The following is a 26017-nucleotide window of genomic DNA, read 5'->3' as shown; positions in this document are numbered from 1 at the left end:
AAATAAAAGGGGAGTCATTGTAATTGTTAATCTCAGGATGGCGTAACAATTACAATGCAATTTTGGCTAAACATCGGCGGCACATTTAAAGACGTTTCTCGAACCCGGACTCGCGGGAGACAGAGAAAGAAGGAGAGTTTCTGCCAAAATAGCTTGGAGAGGAAACAGAGCTAAAAAATGGAACCTGAAGCAGCGCTAGAGTTTGTGAAGCAGGGTGCTACTATGCTACTTCTCGATGTTCCTCAAAACACCCTCATCGGTATTGATACCCACGTATGTAGTGATTTTTGGTGTTTTTTTTTTTTGTGACAATTTGATTGATTTGGTTTTAATTTGGAGTAGTTATTTTTTTCATTTGCAGATGTTTTCCACTGGGCCTAATTTCAAAGGCGTGAAGATGATTCCTCCTGGCGTCCATTTCATTTACTACAGTTCATCCAACAGGTTAGCTTTTTGTTTCCTTGAATTTAGGAACTACAGCTTCTAGAGTTGTCATGAATGTGGTTTGTAAGTACTTATTAGTATTCATTTCTGCTGTAAGAATCTGTTTCTGTTGCCAAACCTTATATTTTTTTGTACCGTGTTGTTCTTTGCTGCTCTTTTTGTGGGGCTCCTTTCTCTCCTTAGGAAACAATATGATTAGTAACAGCTAATGTTGCCTTTCTTTTTGTGAGTGCAGAGAAGGAAGTCAGTTTTCACCAATAGTTGGTTTTTTCGTTGACGCAAGCCCTTCAGAGGTTAACAAAACATCTCATTTTCCTCTTCTGCATTTTTATGTTGATCCATTTATGTCCGTAATTGTTCTGAGCTCTTTTGATGTTGATAGCTAGATAGAGCTTGTACAGTTTTATGTTGCCAGACCATAGACACGGATATAGTTATATTATCATCGATTCCCTATATGCTAATCTCTTGCTTCTTTTGCTGGTTGCTTTCTTTCCATGTTTCAGTTATTCATTTTCCATTGGTGTACTATTTGTTTTTCTTTTCTTTTATGTCAAAGTATTTTCTGGGAACTTGATCTCTATCTTCCCGTGGTAATTTAGCAGGTAATTGTTAGGAAATGGGATTCAAAGGATGAACGATTTATCAAATTATCCGAAGAAGAGGTAAGTTCTTCGAAGAATTTTCGTTCCTTCTCTAAGCTAGCCCAGAACATGTTAGATAATAAGGTGGAGTAAGGCCAACCGTATCTCCATTGCCACAATAGCATCTTTTCTTGACTACCATTTTAGATGTTCGTGGAATCGTCCCATGGTTATTTTCCTTGATAGATGACGTTGTTGGAATTGTTTCCATGATTATGAAAGCAAATAAATTCATGAAGAGACCACTACTATCTATATTAAAGAAATGACCTTCAGAAATGAGAAATCTTACTTTCCCATTCTACCTCGTGCGAAATCTTGGAGACGAGTTGGAAAGGATGGAATTGGTTAGCTGGTCTCTTACTTCTATTAGTCTTAGAAAGCAGGTTGTCCATAGTTCATCCAACTCAATTAAATGAACAATAATGAACATATAATATCACTTGCATATAAATTTATATCTTTCATACACCCATCCTTTTCTGACATGTTCTATTGATGATAAGAGAACAATTCATTAATCTTCCAAGGGACTAATTACTGACTCGTTTGACTGATAAGTGCAAAAAGTTGTGTGCAAGTTGAGCTCTTCTATTTTAGTTACATGTCCTTAGATGTTCAGGCCATAATTCCTCGAGGTCTTTGCTACATATGAGCTCTCAGCTTGTTGAGCTTCAACTTGTCTAATGCACTGTTGAACTATGAGTTTTCATGTGGCGGTTAATAGTTAGTTCTCAGTGACGTAATTCTAGCATGGCACTGGTTTTCATTTAATGCAACATTATTCTTATCGTATCTATGGTGTGGATGTTGATTGCTTCAGAAGATTTGTTTCTTGCCAAAAAATGATTATTTCCTGTTTATTGAAGGAAGAGAGATATGCTCAAGCAGTAAAGAATTTGGAGTTTGACAGACAACTTGGCCCTTATGCATTGGATCGGTACGGAGATTGGAAGCGCTTATCTAACTATATTACGAAGAATACCATTGAAAGTATTGGTGAGTACACTGCTTTTACTTTGTCTCTTAATGTTTTGACAATGAGAACTGAGGGGAGCATCTGAGCCAAAGATGTTGAAACCTTGTTTGAGTTGATTCTAAAAAAGTTATCAGCATATTAATGCGGAATATAAACCCAATAAGCTGAAATGGAGACTTCAAAACTTCTGTTTGCACTCTGGTCAGCTTTACAGCTTCCTTGAGTTTTTTACGAAGGTTAACAGCTTCCTTGAGTTATCAGCATATTAATATGTTCTGAGTATTTTGCTTTTCAATTTTGTTAAGTTGAGGGTGTTGGTTGGTGTAGATCAATGCTCCAACACAAGATTTTCTCAAATCAACAAAAAGATTATTCATTTAAGAGTCAAGTTGCCTTTTCTGCTTACTGGATGGGTATTTTTTTCTCATATGCTTATTTTTCCTTTTTTTTTATATTGAATAATTGTATGGTGGTTTTCACGATTTCTTGAACTTGTAATTTTCGTTCTCTTGTTCTCTTCTCAAATCGCATCATGATTGATCATGGGATGCTGCAGAATCTTATCTGTGTTGTTTTCAAGTTAAAGAATGAAAAAGATTGATTGTAGGAAAAAAGAAAGATAAATTTGAGGGTTGTTCTAACAACCAAGTCTTAGAATGAGGGTTCGTTCCGCACCAGACATATAGAAAAGAGTTGATGCATGGACATGTGAGTTAAAGGAGAGTTTGTACTTTGTTGATGGTGCCGCTCATCCCATGAATAAGCCTTATGCCCTTATATCAATTGGATAAATAAGACTCTTGCAGCGTAAGCTAGATAGACAGGTATTAACTTTGGGAATGCGTGAGAGCAATGTCTCTCAGCCCTTGTGTTTTTGTGCAATATGATGGAGCCTGATTTGAGATGACACCTAATCCCATTAGTTATGCGCCTAGGGATCCCATTGGTAATGGTATACCATTATTAATTCCATTAATTGTGGGATGCGATTTCCCAATCCTTGCTAATGTGAGATCCGCTACTTAGTTGAATTCATATTAAAATAAACAACAATATTGTGATCCTTTGGATTCTTTGACCAGCCAAGTGGAACTGCTTCAGCTAGTGTGTTTCATGTCATAGATAATGGCTATAAAACCTGTGGGGGTTCTTCATCTCTGCCTGAGGAAATCAAAATGTGAGTTACTCTTAGCAATTTTTGGCTAGGCTGACAGCAACTATTCTTACTTCTACCTCTGAGTATGTGTTTTTGTGTGTGGGGTCATTGCTCTGTCTTGTTTCTCTTTGCAATATGCTTCACCAGTTCTATCATTTGGCAGAACCTATTGGAGGAGAAATCACAGTTATTTCTGAATCTGAGGTGGTTGAGAATGTTCCTAAGACAGCCATGGAGAAAGTCTTGGCTGAACAGTTGAAGAGTAGCAAGTTCTCGAAGCCTGTTGAGAAGTCGCCTAGTAAAGGTTGTTATTACACCTCAATTCCTCGTGTTATCAAGCAAAAGGGAGCTTCAGGACAAGAGCTTACTAACATGAATCTTGACAAGGTATTTGTCTCAAATCTGCATTATTTCTGTAAAATGAAAGTATTTCTATTTTTTCCTTTTGCTTTTGAGAAGAACTTTAGCTTTTTCCTTCAATGCAGACACAAATATTGGAGACTATTCTGATGAAGCAACATGGTGGTTCAGACGATTCACTTCTGGGAGAGTTACAATTTACCTTTGTTGCGTTTCTGGTATCAACCAGCGGTTTCACCTTTTCGTTGTTCTTATATTCTTTATGTGATAAACCAACTTAATTAAGAAGACAGTTCTTGAAGTTTAATGTGTGAGCAATTTACAGATGGGACAGTCACTTGAAGCTTTTCTGCAGTGGAAGCTTTTAGTCAGCCTATTACTTGGCTGTACAGAAGCTGTAAGTATGCGTCAATCCCTCTGCTTGTATGTGGCTAGCGAGATCTTCTTCTGTACTTCCATTTCCGGATGCAGAAAGGACCTAAATAATACAATCCAAGTTTACCATCTTGTTCTCATTTGAAAAAAAAGGTTGGGAAGGAAATGGGACACTAGAGCCTATAAGAGGCTTTAAAGCTCAACTTTACATCACTATCATGTCGGGAAAAAAAACATCACTACCATTGCATAAGGGAAGATTTGCCTGTTACAGTTAGGAAAGACTAGAGGTGATGGATCATCCCTTCCTTTTTCTTTTGTTGGGATTTTGTGATAGAAACTTGTATAGTTGATTCCCTAATTTCTGTATGGTGGGAATCATGCTGCTAATTCGGCCTAAATACAATTGAGTTTTACAAGATTGTTCAGTTGTCCTTTCAATTCTTTTGGAAGAATATGAACATATAGCCGTTTTAATCGCTTAACATCCGCCAACTGCAAGAGAAGTTTGGATAAGGTTCACATCTCCCACAAAAACATGATGAGAATGTTCAAGCTGCCGAAGGTAGTCATGTGATCCTACCGGGGAAGAAAATATGTGAGATTACTTGGACTTCTATTTTTTCATGGTAAACTTTGATTCCTGTAATTTAACAATGAGCTCTTTTGGCTTTTTTATTGTAACTTAAGATTATGGTGTATTTTTGATAGAATATAGAACACTGTAGTTCGTTCACACTTCCCTTGATATCCTGAAACAAGACCAGAAAGATTTTGGATTCCGATGTTGAGAATTCCCTTTTAGTATCAATAGGTGATTTTTATCATCTTGATTTGCTGAGCTATTAATGAGTATCTTCTTCAATTGGAGGTCCTTCAGCAGTCATATTCTTGCGTCTGATATTCCTATTTATTATAGTCAGCAAAATGTACCACTGAATTTGATCTTTTAGCTATTATTTGCGCAAATAAAGTTGTGTTTCTGTAGAAACAGTATCTATCGACTCCTTCCCTCCATCCCCCACCCCTCTTTCTGTTTCGTGTGATCAATGTGGATACTCAGTTATGCTTTCAGATAAAAGTCTAAGTTGTTTATGACTATAATTTATCTTCATGCCCAGTTTATGTGAATTGCTTAAACAACCTACATCGTGGTCGTAGGTCTACTTTCAAATTTATGTCTAGTTTAACCATTTATATCTTTGCAGCCTCTACACACAAGGACTCAGCTCTTCACCAAGGTAATTTTTAAAGAATATATCATTTCTGTGCATGCTGTCATATAGAAAGGTATGTACCTTCCGGCTCTGTGGTGGGAAGCCTGGGCCTATGGAATAATTCAGTTTAAGGTTTCACTGTTTCACCTACTTTATCATTGCATTTCCACAACTCTGTCCAACATAAGGTAAAAATGAGAAAGCGTATAAGTTAATATGCATGGTCAAAGCGAGAAATGCAATGCCTATGAGGTTTTTTTTGTTATTTCACTTTATAAGGAGTTCCTTTATTGTTAGAGTGATCTTACTGTAGTTTTGCAGAGGCATTTTAAGCAATGCGGGGTTTATGTGATTTTTCTTGCTCTTGTTAATGAACAAGAATAAACATGGACATCGGTATGGTACTATACTTCTTGGTGTGAAGTTGGGCAGATGAACATAGTGGACCTGTGGTTGTATCGTGTTAAACTTTGTATTTAGCATCAATAATGTCGTTTTGCATTTAATGTGTAAATTATGGTACCCTACTTTCTCTAGTACGTCAGTTGAAGATCGGGAATAGTGGTAGTGTATAATTTATCTTTCTGATATTTGATTAAATCCCACTGAAAATGGAATTGATGGTGTACACTATTAGTTTTCTATGCAGCTCGAATCTCGATATTGCATACATGTCAGTATGAAAAGATGCCTTCAGTTTATTTTGAGTTTTTCATCCTTTTAGACTCATACATACTGACTCATGCAATCTATATTTATCATCAGTTTATGAAAGCAATATATTATCAGTTGAAAGTTGGATTTCAAAAGGATAGTAAGGATACTGGCAGGGCGGAGAAGGGTGCAATGACATTGTTGGATGAGTCTTTGTTGTCTGCTGATAACTTCCTGCGTCACCTTTGTAAGGTAAGAATCCAGTTCACCTATCAGTGTATGCTACTAAAGTGTAGGTAAAGCATCTCAAGGTCAAATCCCTGGTTTCTTTGGACAGTAACATTCTTCCTAGAATTAAAAACTCTTTGACACATCTAATAAGTGTTGTTTTTTAATGGGGGATATCTGTGCCTGCTTTCTCATCTCAATTATTCCATCGAGTACTAGTCACCTAGCTTTTTATGCCTCTGAACCCTGGTCACTCATGCTTTTAGTTCACTTCATTAACCGCTAGTTCACACCCTTGGTTGCTTGTAACGTTTCACTATGACACTTGACAATGATTACACTACCTAGTAATATGGCTGTGGATGGTTTTACTTGGGATCACATATCTCGTGATTATGATAGTTTGGTTGAGCCATCTTTAATCCATTGATTTCAGGATTTCTTCTCATTGGTGCTTGATGCCCCCATGGTTGATGGAGACCTGCTGACTTGGGTATGCCTCCAGTGACTGATCCCTTTTGATTCTTTGAAATAAATTCAGATTTTCTTTTAGTGATCAAGTGCCTGTGAATAGAGTCAGAAGCATTCTTTATTATGGACTGTTGCATTGTAGTTTCTACTAGTGTCTTTTGGAGGGAGGGAGCCGAGGGTCTATCGGAAACAGCCTCTCTACCCCAGGGTAGGGGTAAGGTTTGCGTACACACTACCCTCCCCAGACCCCACTAGTGGGATTATATTGGGTTGTTGTTTCTTTTTGTGAACAAGTGCCTGTGAATAGAGTCAGAAGCATTCTTTATTATGGACTGTTGCATTGTAGTTTCTACTAGTGTCTTTTGCAAAACAATTATATGGATTTTATGGGAAGGAACAAAAGGGTGATGCCTTAACCCTACCCTTTTGCAAATCTGAGAACTGGCTGAAGAATCGTCACCTAGGTTGTTAATCACTTCTACATACTTTTTCTGTGATTATTGTAGTTGAAGTAGGGATTTATTTATGATGAATAAAGATCCGTCGAGAGCACTTAAAAGGCATCTAGAGCACGAGAAGCTAACTTGGAGAAGGCGATACTTATTATATAGATTACTTTCGACTTGAATGAGAGTTTACATCTGTCCTGTCAGTTTGACCATGTCTCTGGCTGTGTTGCTCGGATCCTCTAAAAATGCCGGGGTGGGGGTGCATTTTGGAGGATCTGACACCCGGGGTGGGGGTGCATTTTGGAGGATCCAAGCAACATAGGTCTCACTGATGAATTTAGTATATTTTCTTAAGCGTTTGTAGATTGAAAGTTGTGAACCTTATAATTATTTGTAGAATTGACAAACAGGATGTCAACTTCACAGCTCAATTTCATCATCAGGAACGATAATCGTATTTCTTTTTGTCCTTTAGATTGTTGTATTTATGCCAAAGCTATGTATTCTGTCCATGTGCATTTAGTATTCTATAAAAATCTCTTGTGCACTTGGATGCTTAAGTACTTTAGTACTATCTCATGGGAAGCACCAAGTATAATCCACCTTCTGTTCCTTTAGACATGCAATTCCAGATTCATTGAACAACTACTTGAAATGCAAGTAAATGAGCATTCCTTTTTAATTGGCTATCTGAAGTTAACAAATGGTGTGCTTTTCTTGTTTGAATTATAGACTAGAAAACTGAGAGAGCTGCTTGAGCAGACTCTTGGATGGGACTTCCAGCAGAACAGTGCAGTTGATGGAATGTACCTTGAAGAAGATGATGAGGTTTGTAAAAGTCAGATGCTAGTTTTCTCTTTTTCCTTTTTTTTTGGGCTCTTCACACTGAATAAGTCGTTCGACTTCTGCAGTTTGCTCCAGTGGTGGAGATGCTAGATGATCCAGACCACACTGAAACACCGTTAAACATGATAGGTGGAGATGCTATATGTCCACATCACACTCAAGCACCGTCAACATGAATAGGAAAAGTGATCCAAATGTAGTTAAACTGTATGCCGATATTGATGGAGCATGTTTTTGGCGAGCTGCCGTTGAAAGATTTTGATCTTAGTAGGCTAACCGAGGGCGGCTCATGAAGCCCTTGCCTTAGGCTTCCAAATATTTAAGGCCCCAAAAATATGAAGTATAGCTCCCTCCGTTTCAATTTACGAGAAAATATTTCCTTTTTAGTCGGGGCTAAAAAGAATGAGCCATTTATATATTTGGAAATAATTTACTTTATGCAATGATTTATAGCCACACAAAATATATGTGTCTAATTTTACATCACAAGTTCAAAAGTCTTTTCTTTTATCTTAAATTTTGAGTCCAGTCAAATAAGTTCACATAAATTGAAACATAGGGAGTACTGTATTATTATATAATATATATATACTTTATATTTATATAATTATTAATAAAAGATTTTAAATTTTAATATTCTTTTAAATTTGGTAGAGTTAGGATTGAGTGAGAACAACAACAACAACAACCCAATATATAATCTCACTAGTGGGGTCTGGGGAGGGTAGTGTGTACGCAGACCTTACCCTTACCCTGTGGTAGAGAGGCTGTTTCCAATAGAAACTTGGCATCCTTCCCTCCAAGAACTCTCACCTTGCTCTTGAGGTGACTCGAACTCACAACCTCTTGGTTGGAAGTGGAGGGCGCTTACCATCAGAGCAACCTCTTAGGATTGAGTGAGAACAAATAATATAATTACCTTCTCGTCAATTCTATTTTTCTTCTTTTATGTATAGTTTTTTTTTTTTTTTTTTCCATTTTCTCACTATTTTACTTTCTAATTTTAACTAGTTGCTCTAAACTAGCTATTCTTTTTGTCATATTTGGTTGATTCAAACATTAGAAAGCAAATTATTTTGTGTCTCATTTTTTTAAAACTAAGAAATCCTCGAGGCAAGTTACAAGGTTCAAAACTTGATAAATAATGGGTTAACCCCTTTATTAGTTTCACTCAAATATCATATTTTTGTTTAGAGGAGAGTTCAATACCATGACATGTGTCTAATCCATATGTCATGTGTTGTGCTGTCACCAAGATCAAACTATGTAGATTTTTTCTTTGTCTTTCATTATTTTATGAAAGAAGTTAAAAGTATCTTTTAATATTTTGGTTTTAGGCCACTAGTTCCGTTGAGATCATTGTGCCTTCAACCAGCTTTACTCGCATTTTATAACTGAATAACACATTCATTGCCTTTAATGTTCTTGTCATTGTTGTCCTATCTTAATTAAAACTATGTAGAATTTGATGAAAATGTCAGGGGTAGATTGATGACTCAAGGGGAGGCTAGTAGGGGTGTTATTTTATAAAATTTGTACCATACCAATTTTTCGGTTATTCTATCATGTATAACCAAAATTAGACTTTTCGAAACCGTCCCAATCATGTCGGTTTCTCTTCGGTATTGGTACAGTTCGGTTAATTTTCGGTAATATTTTTTAAATGTCATGTAAAAGTCACTAGTAGAAGCAGAATGTAATAAAATACGTACTTTTATAGGACTTAGCAAACTCTCTAGACATTTTTACAGCTTAAAATGTGATGAATTAAGAAAACATGAAAGATGGCTAGAGTATAGATCCAACAACTACTCTACAACAACATAAAAGAAACTAAGCAAATACAATAAAAATATAATTCACATGAGTGGAAAGATATCAACCAAGCTGGGACTCAAGAATAAAGTTTATAGAAGATTAAATATTCAAAAAGATAAATCTAAATCATACGAAAGGAAACATATTCAATACATTGTAGTTTGCTACTCATAATCACTACAATACCTTGTGTCTTGCTCGTAAATATGCTGGAAATAATTTAGTTTCAATAGGAGTAGCATAAGAGGTTTGAGAATTAGGATTTTGAGTTTAATTACTTGTTTCATAATTTCAAGGCCCAAGAAAAAAATTAATGCTTTATTATTTTTAAACTTTAGTATAAATATATTTTTCATATTGTAAATTTATTCGCTAAGGTTTGATATTTTTTTGGTTTATTTTCATAAAATAAAAAATCTACCCTAATTATCGATACGGTTATAAATTTATATAAAAACCTACGGTTTTATTAAAAGAAACCTTAAAATCGATTTGGTACGGTACGATTCGGTCGGTTTTTAAATATCCATTGACACTCCTAGAGGCTAGTAAAGCTTTTATTTAGGACCTAGAGATTTTTGGGGCCCCAAAAAATTTTAAAAGTGGATTTTATGATTTAGTTTTACTCTAGATATTAAAATATACAAAAATTTCATAAATACGAAAGAAAGAAAGGTTGTGTACTCTTTAATAGTAAAAATATGTTAGAATTTTGAATTAAATTACTTAAATCTTTATATTAGTAAATACAATTTTTTACAACAATATGAAAGAAAATATATTGTAAATACATGTCTATTATTTTTAAATTATTGTTTACTAATATAAATAATACTATTACTACATAAAGTTAAAGATTTTAGGTCATTTAAGAATATTATACAATAAATAACAAGTATAAAAGAAATGGCAACAACAATTTTAGCATGTGTATATAAATTCTAATATAAAAAAGTAAAATCCCCTTATTAAAATTTGGCTTTACACCATTAATTTTATTAAACCGTCCTTAAGACTACAAGCAACAACTCCCATTTATGTGAAAGCGTCTGGATCAACATAAATGGTGCAATGTATCCAGTCAGATACCTGAAGTTAAATGTGGAATCAGAATGGTGTTTTGCTGCTTTACAGAAGTATGATTAATTCTATTAAAACTATTGAAATCATTAAACGACATTAATTCTGCTTGGTATAATATCATCAGAGAATTAATAGGGTTAAAACTATTAATCTGTATATAACTACTGAAAAGGGACAAACCAGTCGTCACATGTCAGGATGAGAATATTAAGAAATTTAATTAAAATTCTTTAAGCTGACAAATTAATGGGGTTGAATGATGTCTTTCTTGGATTGGACAATTTTGACGAGTGAAGCCATTTTGTTGATTGCTCATATGCCAGGAATTGCCAAAGCAGCTAAATTTCAGAACTCAAATCTTTAATATTTGGTACGTCTTAGCTATTTGTTCAAGTATGTGCTGAGTTCCCCATATATTTTAATCGGAGGACAGTGAATTTGTTCGGTTTTTTAGCTTTCCATTGTATAACATTATTAAGCAAGGCAATCAAAGTACAAAATACATAACAAGTAAATTCACAAAATACCAAAACCCAGCAGATTCAAGTTGTATCCAAATAACTCGGACGACAAGTATTATATGTTTGAATCTTCCAAAAACATGTTACGTTGACAGAGAACATACATTATTTCGTTGATGGAAGTATCTAATTTTATGTGGTATGTTTGAACATATATTAACATCATTTTAGTATGCAACTTTTAACTTTTACGAATTCGAATCCATTAAACTGTTTCAATTCAAAATATTGTTTATATTTAATCAAATATTGTCATATATATATATATATATATATATATATACATACTAGTCTTAGTGTTATATATATACTAGTCTTATGGTACGCGCGTTGCGCATGTAGCGTTGAGTAAAAGATTTTAAAAATCCAGATAAATATTATTAAAAATTGTGTTTTGAGTTATAAAATAGAATTTAAAAAACAAATAGTGTAAATTCCTAAAAATGTCGAATGGTCATTCTATTTTGTTAACTCAACAACGGAATTCCACATAAGTCGACATAACCTTAACTCAAATTATTTAATCAGTTATTATTTAAAGGAACATTTTATTTATTCCAAGAGAATCCCTTGGAATTAAAATTGGTACTCTATTTCAATCATTCAGCTATGCAGTATTATTATTCAATTGGAATTTGTATTTAAAATTTTGTCACGTTCCAATTTTCCCTCCATTTGGGTATCGTGATGACACCTAGTCTTAGGGACTAGGTAAGCCTAACAATAATTGAAACAACAACATTATTTAAATAGAATCTCTTCAATTCCCAAAACAGGTAGTACAAATCATAAGCTCTACAAAGTGTTTGCTAGAAAACTTCTAAATACAACTGTCCAGAAATAAAAATAAACAGTGCAAAACAACGAAAACTTGAAGGTGACTCCGAAACCTGCGAACACAGCAGCAGGTTTACCTTGAGTCTCTACAGCAATAACCCGTACAACTACTATCGAACAAATACCTGGATCTGCACAAAAATGTGCAGAAGTGTCGAATGAGCACACCACAGCGGTGCCCAGTAAGTATCAAGTCTAACCTCGATGGAGTAGTGACGAGGAACAGTCATGACACCCACTGGTCTAATAAACTGAACGAGTATAAGTATATGAACAACAGAAATATGATATCTACATAAGGACTATGCAATATGGTTCACAATACAGTAATGGCAATAAGAAAGGAAACATCAAGTATCAGCGGAGTATCATGAAAATGACACAGAAAAGTGAATGAAACACAACCTAAATCCGGAATCACAAATACAACAAGGACAAGTAATAACTCATCAACTACAACCGCTTTTATATCAGGTTTTAGTCAACAACTCCACAAGGTACCGAACCTCGGACAAATCACAACTCACGGGTCCCGATACCTGAACCCTAACACTTGGCATTCTGTGCCCTCATAACATCTCATAACCGCACTGACGACTCATGTGCCAATAGAGTCGTTCTCACATAGAAGGCAAGTAAACAAGGGTGAGCATCTATACTCAACAATATCAAGAACACCACTTATCCGAGAAGAGTGCTTAACTACGTGTATGCTTGTGCAAGTGTCCTAACATAGTCCATACCAGCAAATAAGCATAAGGAAGAAGAAGAACGGACATCACGTAGAATATTTTCTCACAACTTTCATAAGATAAAGCTCACACAGGTACGTATACCACTACACAAATATCAACAACAAGAATGCCTCCAGGCCATAAGTCATCACAAATCAATCCCTAACACAGCCCACCTTGTCTCGCCACGTGTGCAATAGTAAAGTAAATGCCCGCCTTGTCTCTCATGGACCCACCTATCCTCTCTCCTGATCCCACATGCCCTCTACACGACGAGCGATCCCTACCACCTGCTGAAATGAAACATCTGACTCTAACTCTCGAGCCATGCTGAACCGAATATCATGCCTGAGTCTCCCAATGAATCTACGGACACGCTCTCTAACTGTGGCGACTAAAACTGGCGCATGCCTGGCCAAATCACTGAATTTTATGGCATACTCTGATACTGACATAGTGCCCTGGCGTAGCTGCTCAAACTCCACGCGCCATGCATCTCGAAGAGACTGAGATACAAACTCCCTCAGGAACATCTCTGAAAACTGAACCTGAAGCTTGAACGTAGTAAAAGCAACCCCACTCGTCTCAACAATACCCATAGTGCGGAGAATGCGATGGCACTCCTCCAGAAAATCCTATGCACTCTCTGAAGCCAAACAACTGAATGTAGGAGGGTCATATTTCTTGAACCTTGCAAGTCTAAGTTGCTCTTCCTCAGATGCTGCTGCCTTGACCACAGGCTGAACTGGAACCACTGGCTGTGTCGCCATGACACCTGAAACCTGACCAACATGAACTCGCTACTCTGGAGTGTGTGCGGCGGGAGTCTGGATTCCTCCCCCGGTCTGTGAAATAGCTGGTGCAATCGGAATCAACCCCGCCTGAGCCAATGTACCAAACATGCTCAGGAACTGTGCTAAGGTTTCCTGAAGCCCGGGGGTAACAGCAGGCGCCTCCGGTACCTACCCCCCAACTGGATCTACTGGCGGCTCCTCAACTGCTGCTCTGGTAGGTGCTCTGGCTACGACATTTACTCTTTGTTGGCCTCTGCCTCTAGCGATACCTGCTCCGGGAGCAGCGTCATCGATAACTGCAGCTCGTGTCCTCACCATCTGTGAGAGAATGGAATGATAAAATTTCAAACTCCGAGATCAATAAGCTCGCACGATAGGAATGAAAGAAGTGATATTATCCTAATAGTTCCGTAGCCTCTCGAAGATAAGTACAGACGTCTCCGTACCGATCCGCAAGACTCTATTAAACTCGCTTATGACTCGTAACACCTATGAACCTAGGGCTCTGATACCAAACTGTCACGACCCAATTTTCCCTCCGTTTGGGTATCGTGATGGTACCTAGTCTTAGGGACTAGGTAAGCCTAACAATAATTGAAACAACAACATTATTTAAATAGAATCTCTTCAATTCCCAAAATCGGGAGTAGAAGTCATAAGCTCTACAGAGTGTTTGCTAGAAAACTTCTACATACAACTGTCCAAAAATAAAAATAAACAGTGCAAAATGAAAACTTGAAGGTGACTCCGAAGCCTGCGAACGAAGCAACAGGTTTACCTTGGGTCTCCACAGCAATAACTCGCACATCTACTATCGAACAAATGCCTCGATCTGCACAAAAATGTGCAGAAGTGTAGAATGAGCACACCACAACGGTGTCCAGTAAGTATTAAGACTAACCTCGGTAAAGTAATGACGAGGAATAGTCATGATACCCACTGGTCCAATAAACTGAACGAGTATAAGTATATGAACAACAGAAATATGATATCTACATAAGGACTATGCAATATGGTTCACAATACAGTAATGGCAATAAGAAAAGAAACATCAAGTATCAACGGAGTATCATACAAATGACACAGAAAAGTGAATGGAACACAACCTAAATCCGGAATCACAAATACAGCAAGGACAAGTAATAACTCAGCAACTACAACCGCTTTTATATCAGGTTTTAGTCAACAACTCCACGAGGTACCGAACCTCGGACAAATCACAACTCAATGGTCCCGATACCTGAACCCTAACACTTGGCATCCTGTGCCCTCATAACATCTCATAACCGCACTAATGACTCATGTGCCAATAGAGCCGTTCTCACATAGAAGGCAAGTAAATAAGGGTGTATATCTATGCTCAACAATATCAAGAACACTACTTATCCGAGAAGAGTGCTTAACTACGTGTATGCTTGTGCAAGTGTCCTAACATAGTCCATACCAGCAAATAAACATAAGTTAGAAGAAGAACGGACATCACGTAAAATATTTTCTCACAGCTTTCACAAGATAAAGCTCACACAGGTACGTATACCACTACACAAATATCAACAACAAGAATTCCCCCAGTCCATAAGTCATCACAAATCAATCCCTGACACAGCCTACCTTATCTCGCCACGTGTGCAATAATAAAGTAAGTGCCCGCCTTGTCTCGCCACACGTGCATAACAATGTTCCCACCTTATCTCGCCACACGTGTATAATAATGTTCCCGCCTTGTCTCGCCACATGCGTAACCCATATATATATATATTCCGCCTTGTCACGCCGCATGTGCAAATATCAATAGTAACAATAGCACGACAGAAACCTCGTGCAACCCCATAATAACAACCGCACGGTAGAAACCTCGTGCATCACAATAACAAGTACTACAACAACAATGATAATAATACAAAGTACGACAATTAAATTAGCTCAAGAACTTTAAATCACAAAGAAACGGTAGAACGAATTCACAAGGAATAATCACAGTAAAGGATGTTAGGCGCAAAGAGAACAACTCAACAAGGAAAAAAACTAATATATAGCAACGATTCCACAATATACATTTCAACAACAGGGAAGCTAACACGAGTCAAATAATTCCAAATAAAACAAGTCGACTAAGATGTAGGATATCTAACTTCTTTTAAGGTTGAGAAATTACGAAGGATATTCAACAATTCAATTAAGGATAAGCAGCGGAAAGATAATCACAACCTCAGTTAAGACTGAACAATTATAGGATGAGATAATAATAATTTTAATTAAAGATAAGAAATTATGAAAAGATAGCATGAAAATAGAAGAGGTAAAAATCTTCAGTTAAGTCAAATAAGAAGTTAGGTCAAATAAGAGACAAATAGGCAATAAGAGTGAATCCTGAAGCAATTAATTTAAATTAGAGCATGTAGAGGTGAACCTAGTAAATAGGAACTTAATCATATCAAGAAAGACTTCATACTCAGTGAATATAAGGGCCTAAGAGCCTTAAAAGCCCAACTTTCTATAAATAAGTCCGAGTACGCACTCGCCACCTCATGTACATGGACTACAATCAACATAAAAGACTCAAATCCTAAGGGAAAAATCCCCCACACAAGGTTAGGCAAGATACTTACCTCATAGAAGACAGACCGATACTCAAAAATGAACTTCTCGGTGAAATGACCTCCAGACGGCTCAAATCCAATCAAAATAACTTTAAAGCACAAATAAAACTCATAAGAGACTATTTCGGATCATAAAGCTTCAATCTTTATCAAAATCTAAAAATCGGTCCAAAAGTCGACCCCTGGGCCCGCACCTCGAAACCCGATAAATTTTATAAAACCCGAACACCCATTCCGATATGAGTCCAACCATACAAAAATTAATAAATTCCGATACCATTTCGTCCCTCAAATCATGATTTTTTATTTTAAAAATTTTCTTCAAAAACTACCATTTTCCTCAACTCAAAACATAAATTAAATAATAAAAATAAAGATAAAATCATGAAATATATAAAATTCTAGATGAGGAACACTTACCCAATCGATTTGCTTGAAAAACCCACAAAGAATTGCTCAAAACCGAGCTCTACAACTCAAAATATGATGAAAATGGTCTAACCCTCGATTTGAGAATATATTCTGCCTGCCCAGGTATTTGTACATCGCGATCGCGGAAGAAATGATGCTATCGCGTAAAAGGAAAAATGATCACTGTCCAAAATGTGCTACGCGATCGCGGAAGGGCTTATGCGATCGCGTAGTGAAGAAAATATTTGCTGCCCAAAGCCACACTTCGCGATCGCGAAGCAGAATATGCGATCGCGTAGAAGGAGTAGACAGACTTCGGCGATCGCGAACAAGGTCATGCGAACGCGAAGAGGAAAATGATCACCAACTCCCAGCTTCTAGTTTCTTCTACGCGAACGCGAAGGTGGAGTTGCGAACGCGTAGAAGAGAAGGGCAGAAATACACGATCGCGGATAGAAGCTCCCGAACTCGAAGAAATATTCCCTCCTCTAAAATTACTCTTCGCGAACTCGAAGGAAGGGACGTGAACGTGATTAAGGAAACAAGATGACAGAGAACAACAATTCAAAAATAGAAGAAAATAGCCCTAGCCCATCCGAAATACACCCGAGGCCCCCGAGACCCCGTCTAAACTCACAAACAAGTTTCATAAACTAATACGGACTCGCTCGAGGTCTCAAATCATATCAAATAACGACGAAAGTACGAATCGAACCAAGAATCGAACTTAAGAACTTTCGAATCTTTCAACTTCTAAAACTCGCTCTGAAACTTATCAAATCAACCCGGAATGACGTTAAATTTTGCAGGCAAATCCCAAATAATATAACAAAGCTATTTTCACTCTCGGAATCGCATTCCGACCCCGATATCAAAAAGTCCACTTCCGGTCCAAATCTCCAAAAATTCGACTTTTGCCATTTCAAGCCTAAATCAGCTACAGACCTCAAATTCACAGACCGGACACGCTCCTAAGTCCAAAGTCACCCAAAGGAGCTAACGAAACTGACGGAACTCCATTCTGGAGTCGTCTTCACGCAGTTCCGACTACGGTCAAAATTCTAAAACTTAAGCTTCCGTTTTAGGGACTAAGTGTCCCAAATCACTGCGAATCATCCGGTAACTGAATTCAACCACGCACGCAAGTCAATACACATAATATGAAGTTGTTCAAGACCTTATGCCACCGAACAAAGCTTAAATTCTCAAAACGACCGGTCGGATCGTTACAAATTTCTATTTGTGTTAGTTACCTTTAACCCCCCCAAAAAATGCATACAAGTTTGGAGTTTGATGCTTGTCTTTTCAGTTTATTAACCCTTTTTAATAGCAGTAAACTCTAATTCAAATGATATTATCGCACTTAATTTACAAATGATGTTGATATATGAGCTCTCTCATTATTTGGATGGCTTTGTCACAAGAACAATCTTACTATTACTATTCAAACCTGTCTTTAATTTTATAGTTATATCATAATCAAAGTAAATAATTAAAATAAGGTAAAATTTAAAGTAATTTTAAAGTTTTAAATATTAGGATTTATGTCATAGTTCAAATAAGAAAAAAATTAATAAAAAAATATTGTTAATTTAAAGTCCTAATATTTAACAACAACAACAACATACCCAGTATTATCCCACTCCGTGGGGTCTGGGGAGGGTAGTGTGTACGCAAACCTTATCCCTACCTTGTGAGGATAGAGAGATTGTTTCCAATAGACCCTCGTCTCACGAAAGTATAAGCACCACATTAATGAAAATATAGACAAGAAGGGACAGTACCATAAAGCCATATAAAAGCAGAATAAAAAACAACAAGATAGTAAGGTGATCAATAATAAAAGAAAACAACGGTTAGTCATAAAAACCTACTATCAACAGAAAGCGAGACTACGTGCCAATCCTACTGTTATGAACATTCTAGACTACCTACTCTACTACCATAATCCTCGACCTCCATTCCTTCCTATCAAGGGTCATGTCCGCGGTCAGCTGAAGTTGCGCCATGTCTTGCCTAATAACCTCTCCCCACCTCTTCTTTGGCCTACCTCTACCTCTCCGTAGTCCTTCCATTTTCAATCTCTCACACCTCCTCACCGGGGAGTCTGTGCTCCTCCTCCTCACATGCCCAAACCACCTAAGCCTCACTTCCCGCATCTTGTCCTCAATAGGGGCCACACCCACATTGCCGCGAATAACCTTATTTCTGATCCTATCTAACCTGGTGTGCCCGCACATCCATCGCAACATCTTCGTCTCTGCTACCTTCATCTTCTGGACATGGGCAATCTTGACTGGCCAACACTTCGCCCCATACAACGTCGTTGATCTGACCACCACTCTGTATAACTTATCCTTAAGTTTCGGTGGCACCTTCTTGTCACACATAACATCGGAAGCGAGTCTCCATTTCATCCATCTCGCCCCAATACGATGTATGACATCTTCATCAATTTTTTCATCCCCCTGAATAATAGACCCAATGTACTTTAAACTCTCTCTCCTATGGATGGCCTGCGAGTTCACCCTCACCTCTCCTTCCCCTCCTCGAGTCTCGCCGCTGAACTTACACTCCAAGTATTCTGTCTTGGTCCTGCTCAACTTGAAGCCTTTAGATTCTAGGGTCCGCCTCCATACCTCTAATTGCGCGTTCACACCGTCTCGCATCTTGTCAATCAATACAATATCATCTGCAAATAGCATGCACCACGATACCTCCCCTTGGATGTGGCGCGTTAGTACGTCCATCACCAGAGCAAACAAAAAAGGGTTGAGTGCCGACCCCTGATGCAACCCCATCATAACCGAAAAATAGTCTGAGTCCCTACCCACCGTCCTCATATGGGTCTTTACTCCATCATACATGTCCTTAATCAAACTAACGTAGGCAACATGTACCCCTCTAGCCTCCAAATATCTCTACAAAACCGCCCTCAGAATTTTATCGTACGCCTTTTCTAAGTCGATGAACACCATATGCAAGTCCTTCTTTTTCTCCCTATACCGCTCCATTAATCTCCTAACAAGGTGGATGGCTTCTGTAGTCGAATGCCCCGACATAAACCCAAACTGGTTTTCGGAAATAGACACACTCCTCCTCACCCTTAGCTCTACCACTCTCTCCCAGACTTTCATAGTATGGCTAAGCAGCTTGATACCCCGATAGTTATTGCAATTTTGGATATCACCCTTATTTTTATAAATAGGAACCATCGTGCTCCACCTCCACTTTAAAATTAACTTTATATAACAATTTTTCTTATTTTAACCATATAACATAACTATAATACCTTTCATGGTCCTTTTTCTAATATTGAGGAAGAAGCCTGAACTAATTACGAATTCGATTACTTTCAATTAAATAATTTAAGAGAAATTAGTCATTTGAATGATAAAATGTAATTGATATGAGAAGTATTGATCGATGAAAATGTCTATTTCAGCAACTATACTCACCGGTTTACATGCAGTGATAATATTGTTTAGGGAAGAAAAATTTAAACACGTGCTCAATCCAAGTTGATTCAAATCTTTCTTGTACCGTTGGAAATGTTTTCCAATGTATTTACCTACATCTGTAATTTTGATTTTGTTATTCACATTAATACCCAAAAAATTTTAAATCTTTATTTTATGCTGGGAAAAAAATCATAAATATATACGAAGGGGATAGAAAATATGAAAGATGGAAGTATTATGTTCGTCTCGTATTTAATTTGAGTATGATTCATCAAATTGTCAACACAGTGCAAAGGTTTTTGTAAGAATTATATTTATGTTATATAGTTCAAATAAGAACATATTTTATATTATTAATTTTAAAATCTTATATATTATTATTTGATATATAATTCAAATATGAAAAAATCTAATAGATAAAATTAGTTGATTTCAAAGTCCTAATTATTTAAAAATTGATTTGTTTTCCAACCGTTAGTAAGTACTCAAACGAAGAAAATTATTTTACATTGTACAATAATAATAATATCAAATAATACTTTTTAGGGCTTTAAAATCAATTAAAATTTTCTTGCTTGAAATACTCAATAGAGCTCTTGATGTTTGCCACGTACCTAAATAAAATTTAAAGGCTAGAGCATTTTGCTCAAGCTTTCAGTTAATTTTTCCTCACTTTTTTTGTTTGGGTTTTCCTCAATCACGATATCAATTATAAATATTTTAATAATTAAATTTCTTGTTCAAAACGCATAAGATATACAAAAGATCAAAAATTATAAATATTTTAATAATTAAATTTCTTGTTCAAAACGCATACGATATATAAAAGTTCAAAAAAGCCTATTTATACTTGTATGCGGGTGAAATCGAGCTCACGGTGCATCCCAGTCTCCGACAAAATAAGCCAGGCTCGAGACATAGCGGCAAGGGACCGAAATCGATCCAAAGTCCCATCGGGCTAGAACCCCGGGGCATGATGCCCGCCATCGAGAATATCGAGGCCATGGTCCCGGAATCGGTCCTAGCCTCGAATACTTCGAAGAACATTGTCAGATAATCCAGCATAACCAACAAAAAACCGAAATATCCGTGACTGGCCGAATATCGTGGCGGGATTTCGGCACGTATCGATTATGAACCGGCAATCTGTGAATTAGAAGATTTTTTACTTTTTATAGAGTTGTACCTAAAGTAAGACTCCCCTGCTATATAAATGGGATCTGATAATTCATGAAGTACATTGTAACACACACTCAAAAGTAGTACATTACTATTTTCTCTGTCTTCAGCTCTTGTTCTTTTTCATCTGTATCGATGTTGGTGAGCCTGGTTCGAGAGTGACTATTTCACTAAGGCTGAAACTATCCAACTCGTGTGGTTTGAATTTATTTTCTCTTTGTTTATTCAATAGCAACTTAATTTATCGCTTTGTATCAAGTTAATCCGCGTATCCTTAAAACCATTTATAAATGTGCAAATATCATGGCACTCACGGTCACAGAACAGGAGATTGCCGACAATTAAGAGAGGAAGTAGCCAGGCTATTCAATAACGGGCATCTCCGTGAGTTCCTGAGAGATCGAGCCAAGAACCACTTCAGGAACAGAGATTCTAGTAAACAGATCGAGCATGAGGAACCTTAGCACGTCATTAACATAATCATCGGTGGGGTCAACATTCCCCAGGGGCCGATGCTGAAGCGCACCAAAGTATCCATCACAAGAGAAAAACACACCCGAGATTTCGTGCCGGAGGGAACCGTTTCCTTCAACGAAGAAGATGCTGAGGGGATCGTGCAGCCCCACAACGATGCACTGGTAATATCAGTACTTATAAATAAATCTCGAGTTAAGCGTATGTTAATTGATCAAGGTAGCTCGACCAACATCATCAGATCGAGGGTCGTGGAACAGCTCGGCCTACAAGATCAGATTGTGCCTGCGGTCCGAGTCATAAACGGGTTCAACATGGTATGTGAGACCACTAAAGTGGAGATAACATTACCGGTGAATACCGCCGGGACCGTTCAGGAAACAAAGTTCTTTGTGATCGAAGGGGATATGAGGTACAATGCTTTGTTCGAAAAACCATAGATTCACAACATGAGGGCGGTACCCTCGACTCTGCACCAGGTGTGAAGTTTCCGACACCGGGAGGAATAAAAATAGTTTACGGAGAACAACCGGCCTCAAAAGAGATGTTCGCGGTCGATGAGGTGGTCCCGATATCCACACTTTCGACACCGAAGAAGCTGGGTCCGGTTACCAAGGGAGAAACCAAATAGCAACTACTGACACCGACTCCGTCCCAACCGAAGAAGCAGGAGATGGGTGAGGACGACGACTACGGGGTTCCCAGGTCTTTCATAGCTCTCGACGATTCCGACGCTACCAAATCAAAGGTCAAGGAACTGGAGCAAGTCGTATTGATCGAATACTTGCTCGATCGAAAGGTATACCTAGGCACGGAGTTGAATCACGAGCTCAAAAAAAAAACTCATTCAATTTCTTATAGCTAACGAAAATTGCTTTGCTTGGTCCCACCTTGATATGATAGGGATCCCGCTAGAAATAACCACTCACAGGCTAAGCCTAGACCCGAATTTTCACCCGGTCAAGTAGAAGAGGAGAACCCAGTCCGAGGTCAAACATTCTTTCATCAACGACAAGGTATCTAAACTCCTTAAAATAGGGTCCATCCGGGAGGTTTAATATCCGAACTGGTTAGCAAACGTAGTAGTAGTCCCTAAAAAAGGGAACAAATTAAGAATGTGTGTGGACTATAAAGTCTTGAATAAAGCGTGTCCCAAGGACTGTTTCCCTTTGCCTAACATCGATCGCATGATTGATGCAACTGCTGGCCACGGGATCCTCAGTTTTCTTGACGCTTATTCCGGGTATAACCAAATTCTGATGGACCTGGGAGATCAGAAAAAAACTTCATTCATCACCAAGTACGACACCTACTGCTATAACGTGATGTCGTTCGAACTAAAAAAATGTCGGCCCCACTTACCAACGCCTAGTAAATCCAATATTCGAAGAACAAATAGGAAAATCAATAGAGATTTACATTGATGATATGTTGGTTAAGATCCTGCGAGCAGAGGACCATTTGAAACATTTGCAGGAAACCTTCAGTATATTGAAGAAATACAATATGAAGCTGAACCCGGAGAAATGTGTATTTAGAGTCGGGTCCGGTAAAGTCCTCGGATTTATGGTATCCAACCGAGGAATCGAGATCAACCCCGATAAGATCAAGGCCATCGATGATATGACTGTTGTGGACAACGTGAAGGCCGTACAAAGGTTAACCGGATGCATAGCCGCCTTGGGACGATTTATTTCGAGGTCATCCAACAAGAGACACCGGTTATTCTCACTGTTGAAGAAAAAGAATAACTTCTCATGGACCCCGGAGTTCCAACAATCCTTGTAGGAGCTCAAGCGATATCTATCGAGCCCACTGTTACTTCACACGCCGAAGACAGACGAACATCTATACCTATACTTGGCAGTATTGGAGATAGCAGTAAGTAGAGTCCTGGTCTGGGAAGAGAAAGATACGCAATTTTCAATTTACTATGTTACCAGGACCCCAGGCGAGGCTGAAACTAGATACCCTCACCTAGAAAAGTTGGCGTGCGCATTGCTAAGCCCCTCTAGGAAGCTAAAACTGTACTTTCAATGTCACCACATATGTGTCGTAACCACTTACCCATTGAGGAATGCAATGCATAAACCCGAGCTCTCAGGACGGTTGGCCAAATGGATCGTAGAGATCAGTGGGTACGATATCGAATATCGGTCTCGGACCTCCATTAAGTCTCAAATTTTGGCAAACTTTGTGGCCGACTTTATGTTGGCCTTATACCCGAGGTCAAAAGAGAGTTGTTGTTGAACTCATGGACTTTTTCTGGAATTTGGACCCTCTTTACGGACGATGCCTCGAACGCAAAGAAGTCCGGACTCGGCATTGTATTGAATCCACCAATAGGTAATATAGTTAGACAATCTATTAGGACTGTGAAATTAACTAACAATGAGGTCGAGTATGAGGCCATGATTGCAGTTCTCGAACTGGCCAAAAGCTTAGGGGCAGAGGTGTTCGAAGCTAAGTATGACTCCCTCCTTGTGATGAACCAAGTTAATGGGATGTTCGAAGTCAGAGAGGAACAAATGCAATGATACCTGGATAAACTACAGGTAATGTTACATCGGTTCAAGGAGTGGACTCTTCAACATGTGCCTCGGGATCAAAACAGCGAGGCCGATGCCCTTGCTAACTTGGGGTCATCGGTTGACGATAATGGGTTCAACTCAGGGGCGATCGTACAACTCGTGAGATTGGTAGTAGAAGAAGGTCACGCCGAGATAAACTCGACAAGCCTAACTTAGGACTGGAGGAACAAATATATAGAATATCTGAAAACCGAAAAATTGCCCTAAGACCCTAAAGAAATCGAGGACTCTGTGTACGAAGGCAGCCCAATTCAGCCTGTCCGAAAATGGTACACTGTTCCGGAGAACGTTCGATGTCCCACTCGCAATATGTCTAGTATCAGGAGACACCGAATATATTCTGAAAGAAATCCATGAAGGCACATGCGAAAATCATTGGAGCTCCGAATCATTAGTTCAAAAAATAATCAGAGCCGACTACTATTGGATCGGCATAGAAGAGGACGCGAAGGAGTTCGTACGAAAATGCGACGGATGTCAAAGGCTTGCTCCGATGATTCATCAGCTCGGGGAGCTTCTACATTCGGTCTTGTCACCCTGGTCGTTCATGAAATGGGGGATGGACATCATAGGCCCCCTTCCATGGGCACCCGATTAGGCTCAATTTATATTGTTAATGACTGACTATTTTTCTAAATGGGTCAAAGCACATGTGTTTGAGAAAGTCAGGGAGAAGAAAGTCATTGATTTCATCTAGGACCACATAATATGTCGGTTCGGAATGCCGGCCGAGATCGTATGTGACAATGGGAAGCCGTTCATCGGCAATAAAGTAAGCAAGTTTCTCGAAGATCATAAGATCAAAAGAATCTTGTCAACACCCTATCACCCTAGTGGGAACGGGCAAACAGAGTCCACGGACAAAACCATACTCCAAAACCTCAGAACACGATTGACCGATGCTAAAGGAAAATGGAAAACATCTTGCTCGAAGTTATGGGCATACCGTACGACCTCGAAGTCCAGTACCGGGGCCTACCCCATTCTCATTGGTTTACGGTGCCGAAGATCTAATAACGGTCAAATTCGAAGAACCGAGTCTCAGGTTCTGATATTGACCAAAAAATCAAACAACGAGACCATGAATATGAGCCTGGAATTGTTGGAAGAAAGGCGCGAAGCCGCCATCGTCCGGTTGGCCGCCCAAAAACAACGGATCGAGAGATATTACAATCAAAGATCCAACCTTCAACACTTCAATATCGGGGACTTAGTGTTAAGGAAGGCCACATTAAACACCCAGAACCCGAACGAAGGGAAGCTGGGGTCGAACTGGGAAGGTCCGTATCAAATTATCGAGATCACCAGAAAAGGGTCATACAAACTCGGAGCAATGAACGGTGAGCGACTACCGAACAACTGGAACATAACTCACTTGAAATTATATTACTGCTAAGGTACGACCCCGTTTACTTCTTTTACTTATATATATTTTGGACTAACACTTGCAGGTGATCGTCAAAGAACGATAAAATTTTTAGGCCTGAAAACACGCGTTGCACTCTTTTTTCCTTGAACCGGTTTTGTCCCAAATGAGTTTTCCGGCAAGGTTTTTAATGAGGCGACAATGGATCGTGCTAACTTAGAATCGAAGACCAGTTGTGAACCAATGTCGAGGATCACATCAACAGTATACGAGGCTTCTCTATGATCGGCCTCGAACACTGAGGGGATCACCCTCGGATAATAAT

At 38.3% G+C, this 26017-nt stretch overlaps 1 protein-coding gene across 1 annotated transcript; it reads left to right on the top strand.

Annotated features, from left to right (window-relative positions):
• Positions 1 to 38: 38 nt before the first annotated feature.
• LOC107781751 (uncharacterized) lies at positions 39 to 8286 on the top strand. The gene is made up of 13 exons (XM_016602503.2): positions 39 to 273; positions 362 to 444; positions 680 to 737; positions 1050 to 1109; positions 1958 to 2087; positions 3387 to 3610; positions 3709 to 3801; positions 3909 to 3980; positions 5167 to 5199; positions 5941 to 6081; positions 6494 to 6550; positions 7710 to 7805; positions 7889 to 8286. Exons 1-13 carry the CDS (start codon positions 178 to 180, stop codon positions 7997 to 7999), a joined length of 1254 nt encoding a protein of 417 aa, XP_016457989.1. The 5' UTR covers positions 39 to 177; the 3' UTR covers positions 8000 to 8286.
• The last annotated feature ends 17731 nt before the right edge of the window (positions 8287 to 26017 follow it).

Source organism: Nicotiana tabacum, chromosome 17 (genome assembly GCF_000715075.1).
Source record: "Nicotiana tabacum cultivar K326 chromosome 17, ASM71507v2, whole genome shotgun sequence".
Classification (NCBI taxonomy): Eukaryota; Viridiplantae; Streptophyta; class Magnoliopsida; order Solanales; family Solanaceae; genus Nicotiana; species Nicotiana tabacum.
This window is presented reverse-complemented; position numbering and strand designations above follow the sequence as displayed.

Bases quoted from the DNA above. Each gene is read 5' to 3' on its own strand.
- LOC107781751 (XM_016602503.2), top strand. From the start codon at position 178: ATGGAACCTGAAGCAGCGCTAGAGTTTGTGAAGCAGGGTGCTACTATG. The intron at 1,110-1,957 runs GTAAGTTCTTCG...TGTTTATTGAAG, and splicing joins TCAAATTATCCGAAGAAGAG to GAAGAGAGATATGCTCAAGC. The intron at 3,981-5,166 runs GTAAGTATGCGT...ATATCTTTGCAG, and splicing joins TACTTGGCTGTACAGAAGCT to CCTCTACACACAAGGACTCA.